A 6449-nucleotide genomic window follows, 5' to 3' on the forward strand; every position below is an offset into this window, starting at 1 on the left:
AAACACTTTTTTGGTCATTTATACTAAGACCACTCACAGATTGGATTAACACCAATTCTGACCCTTTTGGAAACCCATAGAACAGGACCTAGCATCACCATAGACTGGAGGATCTGATTTACTCTGCGTTCCTTAAAACGGGCTAAGCTGCGGCTTGGACCATAATGATTTTTTCTTATCAACGTGGCTCACCTTTGAGAAGAAAAATAAGATCTCATGTAATGGCACCGGAATAGCCCGTTTTAATAACTATTCTCTACTCACGGGGGGGGGGTTGTTTTGCATCCCCGGTATGGAGCTCTAGAGGTATACCTGTTTTAGCCGATGTATGTAATGAAAAGGGCTTCGTGATTTTAATGATCTGAGACAGTCTTACCAATTGCTGGAACATCTTTATTTCTGTATTTTCAACTACGTTCATCTATGAAAGCATTGGAGTACCAGGGCTTCTGTCCTACTATCCACCCTTTGCACTCCATTTTACATAGTAGCAGTTGAAACAGAGGGGTGGTCTCCAAAATAATCTTTTGTTCGGGATGCCTCACAAAACTCTCCCTATTTCACGTGTGTGGGCCATGACCTACAACGTTACAATGAAAATGTCTCACTGGACTGGGATACCATTGGTCCTCGATTGGCCTTGCTTCTAGAATCCAAATCACCAACGATCATTTCAACTATATCTATAGGACTACCTCACTCCAGGAAACTTCTTATGAAACGCTTAACTTCTCCAATTTGTACCCTCTGTTCAGATGGCTGTATAGGTTCATACATGCATATGTACTGGGAATGTAAGGATGTGAAGCCTTTTTGGGGGGAGGTATGTGCCACTTTATTATTGTGTGGATTATATTGTACCGTGTTCTCCTGCTGTCGCTCTTGAATGACACTTCCCACTAAAGATGACATGTTGTAAAAAGCGTATGCTCTTACAGGCATCACGCGGCCAGAAAATGCTAGCTCTACGCTGGAAGCCTCCACATGCAATTACAATCCTCAATGGATTAACACTTACATAGACGTAGTTGAGATGGAGCTGTCAGTGGCAAGAATGCACAGTGCCGGGCCCGTACTATCTCAGCGTGGCATTCGTGTGATAAAGTTAAGAATTGCTGTAACTCAATATCTGTATTTACATGGTGGTTTTGTGGTCTGTTTATGGCCAGTAAAATTGGGTAGAGAACCGGGTATGAGGGATTGGGAGGGGGGGGGGGTCGCTATTGTGTTGATTTGTTTATGTGTATGTGTGTGTTGTATGCATATGTATGTGTATATGTATAATATATATTTATATGTATATATGTGTGTATGCATGTATGTGTTATATATATATATATATATATATATAATCTTTTTTTTCTTTTTTTTTATGTATGTGATTGTTGTATTTAGTTTGTTTTTGAGGTGGTGATAAGCCGACAATGTATTTGGAAGAAATAAAAAAGGTGGTCACAAAAAAAAAAAAATCTTGCTGTAGTTTTGCCGTCTGCCCGACGATGGCGATGAGTCACTTCATGTCTTGTGTGTGTGTGAAGCAGGAACAGTCCAGGGCTGAGCCTGGAACAGCTGTGTACCTGGGAGCAATAGAAATAGTCCCTGCATTAGTCAGGTTTCCACTTTAGCTTCACATTGCTAAATCACTATATGGAGGAATATGATTGGTCAACATGTTCCAACTGCTGGGATTTCTTGTAGTCTGATGGTTCCTTCTACACTTCACTCAATAGTCTGTGATATAGGCAGGGATAAGTTGTTTAGCCCGGTGGAAAGTGTCTTTTTGTTCGACAGGGGCCCGGCGGGGGCCGGTCACAGACTGATGGTGCACATGGGGGCGGGACTAGAAGGGGGGGCACGGGTACTGCTGGAGTAGCACACATGCTGCACATTTTAAATGGTCAATTCACTCATTATCAAGAAATCCACAGATCACACTGAGAACACATTTTTTGATTGGGACTATTCAATAGAAAAAAAAATACTAATTAAAGCTCCTCATTTCAGTTACTTGGTCCATTTTATTTCCCTTTGTAGACGCATTTGAGACTGCAAAAACAAATTTCCTACCAGGTAACTATTGAAATTGAGTGAATTAAATAATAAATAAAAGGTCTGTTTTTTACACAGTTAAATTTACTTTTTAAGTCAGTACAAGAAAATTATAATCAAAACGTTAAGAAGGTGATCGCATCATACACTAAGATGCTGTCATTAGCAAATACTTTATTTAGCCTATTAGATTCTATTTTGGATAAAATACAGACTTTTTTTTTTACAGCAAACACATGTTAAAGCAAGAGGTGTCACTAATGTCGTGACTCTGTTCCACTAAAAGTGGTCCCATTAACATCTGGACTTTTCCTGCTATGATGTCAAAACATCTGCCAGGAAAACGGTCTGATGCCTGCAGAGAAGATGATTTGGTGTTTGGGCTGCAGCACAAAATGAACAGTGCATTTTACTTTCCAAGAACAGTTCAGCCCAATGGAAATACATCAGCAATAATTAAACTAATCTAAGTTTTGTATTTTGTGAAATAGATAATTAGATGCAGCCTGCAATAACTTGTAATGCTTTGCTTAATATATATACTGTATGTTATATATATTTTTTATTATTCTATCTATCTATCTATCTATATATCTATCTATCCATCATTACACTATCATCAAAAGTTTGGGGTCACTTAGAAATTTCCATTGCACTCCATTATAGACAGGATACCAGCTGAGATCAGTTGCGTTGCTTTTTTTAACCAGGCCAGCAGTTTTCAGATTACATTATGTCCTTGCATAATTGCAAAAGGGTTCTCCAATGTTGTTCTAGTTAGTTTTTCAAAATGATATTAGATTAGTAAACAAAATGAGCTTTTGGAACATTGGATGAATGGTTGCTGATAATGGGCAATGTAGATATTGCATTAAATATCAGCCACCCACTCAGATCAGCTGGTATTCTGTCTACAATGGAGTGGTATGGAAATTTTGAAGTGACCCCAAACCTTTGCCACACACACACACTCAGGAGTCAGTAACTGACATAACATTTCTAATAGGATCTCTAACTGCTCAGAGAACCAGTGACAGTTAGTCCTGAATGTTTCTTGCTGTGTGGTTGCATCACATTCGGTGCGGAGGAGGGGAGCAGCGGGGATTCTTACTGGGAGCGCTTCGGTGTGTTCGTTGGGCCGCCCGGAGCGCCTCCACGCTCAGCCGGGGCACCGCCGGCCTCACCGGGCCCGGACGGATCCCAGCATTCCACTGGGCCAGGCGCAGCATGCTCTTGGTGGTCTCCTTGGTGACGGGGGGCTCGGGACTGCGAGCAGCCCAAGAAGGTCGAGATTGGGTCTCATGAGGAGGAGGAGGAGGAGGAGGAGGAGGATGCTGGGGTCTGCAGTTGGAGCTGAGGAACATCTGAAGCAAGAAAAAGACACAAGGTTCTCAGTCAATAGTCAGTGACTATTAAAATAATCGTCAACTAATTTGATAATCGATTAATCGTCTATAATGAAAATGATCTGATTCCAGCTTCTTATGTTAACCAGTTTGAGTCATTTATTAATTAAAAAATAAATAAGAATTCTATAATTGTAGCTTGTTAAATGTGAATATCTTCTGGTTTCTTCACTCTTCTGTGACAGTGAAGTGAATGTCTTTTGAGTTGTGGACAAAACGAGACATCTGAGGAAATTGTCTTGGACTTTGGGAAACACTGATCCACGTTTTTTTGTCATTTTTTGACATAAAAAGCAAACAACTAATCCATTAATCGGGAACATAATTGACAAATTAATGGTTCTTTAGTTCTCAGAGAACGGGGGTTACTTTAATAACCAAAGGTTTAGAAAAATTGAAATTCAACATGATGTACAAGGATTTCGCCAAAGCCAGAATATTAAATGCCACAGTGTCCTCTAACTCACCCTCTCACCCCCATCATCAGCATCATTTGGCTCCCCCCCTCACCCGCCTCTATCCCCTCCCTCCCTGAGGAACCCATCATTAACATGCTATTCCTGTGTAAGCGATGCTCCATAATGCATGATGCCTGCTGGCTGCACAGTCTCCAGAGGATCCCCCCCCCCCCCCCCCCCCCCCCCCCCGACTCAGACATGAGAGTACAGTCACAGCGGGGACATGGCAGCAGTGATGGATGCAGTGACTTTACCAGCGATTTGGCCTTGCGTATTTTATATTGTGCCGCAGACACCGTTTTCTGGCTCCTGTCGTCTGGCTGGGACGTGTTGCCGCGGCGGCCGGTGGAGCCTCTGCAGAGAGAGACAGAGAGACAGAGAGACGAGGCAGTGAGCAAGGGGAGCAGCATGTTTTTCATCTTGGCTTTGGACTTATCTGCAGACGTCGGGGGTCAAAGACTACAACGTGCCTTGACCCTCTGCAGATAACGAACAGAAGAAAGCTTGAGAAGATGAATCATGATGTTTTTCTTCTCGCTCTCCGGTGCTCCTGATTTGGCCGGTTGCGGGTGGCCCAGCCTCCTATATTTGATATTATACATAATATTCATATGGTGATGGAGTCTAATCGCAAAAGACTTTGTACATTTTATTGAGCTGTACAATAAACCTTATTTGCATATCTGCAAACATGTCTCTCCTATTTATTGTAATGTTCCTCATCAAGTCCTATTAATTACATGAAGTTTGTTTATGCCTTACATGGTAAATTTATTTCTTCCTTTAATTTGACCACTTGTCACGCCCCCCCCCGGTCTTACGCTGCTTCACTGGGCTCCAGGTTGTCCAGGTAGTTGAAGCGTAGTGTGTCTGTAGGACGTCTGTCGGAATCTTTCCATGGTGGCGGTGTAGTCGTCTGCTTCTCCTTTCTGAACCCCGTCCTGGAGGTGCCTCCACGTGTCTGGGTATTGGTGGGGGTGGTGGCGTGCTCGTCGCTGACTACGGCCAGTTCGGACAGAGCTCCATGTCTGCTGCTGATGGCTGATATGTGCGGAACCTCAGACTGCTGCTGGGATGAGAATAAACGTTACATTGTATTATATTTCTTCTGAATCAGAGTGCAGCATATGCAAGCAGATCCGGCCCTTGGCATAGGCTGTAGGGAAATGCTAGGGGTGTACAGATGAGTTAGAGATAAGAAAAATGTGCCACAAATTTAAAAAAATACGTTAAAGAACTTCAAAAGCATCAAGAAGAACGTCAAAAAGAACATTAAAAAGAATGTCAAAAAGAATATCAAAGCATTGAGAAAGCCATCAAAAATGTCAAAAAGTTAGCCTACAATAACCATCAAAAGAAAAAATGGCGTAAACGACAAAAAAATTGAAAAGAACGTCAAAAGAAACGTCAGAAAAAGTGACTAAAAGATCAAAAGAAATGCCAAAAACGTCACATAAAGCGACAGAAACAGCTGAAATCTAGCCCAGGGCACCAAATTGGTTTCACAGCTCTCAGTCTTTGAGATGTGGACCATGTTTGCAGACTGAGCTGATTGTGGATCTGGTCTCCTGACCTGCAGCGCGGTGACTCGCAGCTCCTGCACCGTGTGGACGTAGAGTCTCTTCCAGACGGCCTGCTCCAGCGGGGTCGGGGAGAAGTTGATGCACCAGCCGAGCCTCACGCACTTTGGCATCCACAGCTGGTCCAGTTCCACTATGCTCCTCCAGATCCAGCTCACCTGGGTAAAAACACCCAGAGTGAGTGGGTTGGACAGGCCAGAATTCTCCACTGGCTCAGTAATAAGGATCACACATTGTAATAGTGAAAACAGAAGATGGCTGTAGTGAAGATCCCTATTTTCTCTGATTTTGGCACTCACCTACCTCACTTCCTTTCCTCGCCTTTCTTCATCACTGATTTTATGCTTCCACCTAATTACCTGATTGCTTTCACTTGGTCACTCACTCTCTTTCACTCTAGCCGTACGTTCACACCGCCACCGACTTGAGCGTCTAAAGTTACCGGAAGTCATTCATTTTCAATGGAAGCCGGCTTCTCTCAGCTGCAAATCTGTTGGCGCTGCGTTTCAGGCGTTTTGAGCGTGTTGAGCGTCAATCATAGACCGTTAATATTATCAATAATAAACGGTCTATGGCGTCAATCAGAAAGTTGAAATTTTTCAACTACGACGCGGTTCAGCGGCAAGCAGCGGCTAACGCCAGCCGCCAATCGGAATGTAGACGTTCTTCGCGCTGGCTGATCCTGGAGAAGCATACGATGTAATCTTTCGTTCCTACCAAAACATTTATTCTAAAGACAAGCTCATGATCGCCGTTGCTGGGTTACCTTTTGTTTATAATATAACGTTGTTTGTACATAGGAACAAGGTCACTAGGTTAGTCTGGCGGCTGCTCGCTCTGCCTGCACGCCGCTATGGCTCAGCGGCTAACGAGCGAGCTAACTGCTAACAGACTCCTTTTGCGACCAATTAATACAACTTCTGTCATTATATATGTAATTTATAAAGGTTTCTAGT

The 6449-nt window shown here is 43.0% G+C and overlaps 1 protein-coding gene across 1 annotated transcript in view; it reads right to left on the minus strand.

The window, feature by feature from the left end:
* Nucleotides 1-1414: 1414 nt before the first annotated feature.
* fbxo16 (F-box protein 16) overlaps nucleotides 1415-6449 on the minus strand; it is a 12050-nt gene continuing 7015 nt past the window's right edge. Inside the window, exons 5-9 of the mRNA XM_032543639.1 lie at nucleotides 5482-5651; nucleotides 4735-4992; nucleotides 4168-4267; nucleotides 3161-3413; nucleotides 1415-1577 (exon numbers count right to left, since the gene is read on the minus strand). Of these exons, the coding sequence (XP_032399530.1) occupies nucleotides 1516-1577; nucleotides 3161-3413; nucleotides 4168-4267; nucleotides 4735-4992; nucleotides 5482-5651 (843 nt within the window). The 3' untranslated portion in view covers nucleotides 1415-1515. The remainder of the gene's footprint in view (nucleotides 1578-3160; nucleotides 3414-4167; nucleotides 4268-4734; nucleotides 4993-5481; nucleotides 5652-6449) is intronic.

Source organism: Etheostoma spectabile, chromosome 18 (assembly GCF_008692095.1).
Source record: "Etheostoma spectabile isolate EspeVRDwgs_2016 chromosome 18, UIUC_Espe_1.0, whole genome shotgun sequence".
Lineage (NCBI taxonomy): Eukaryota > Metazoa > Chordata > Actinopteri > Perciformes > Percidae > Etheostoma > Etheostoma spectabile.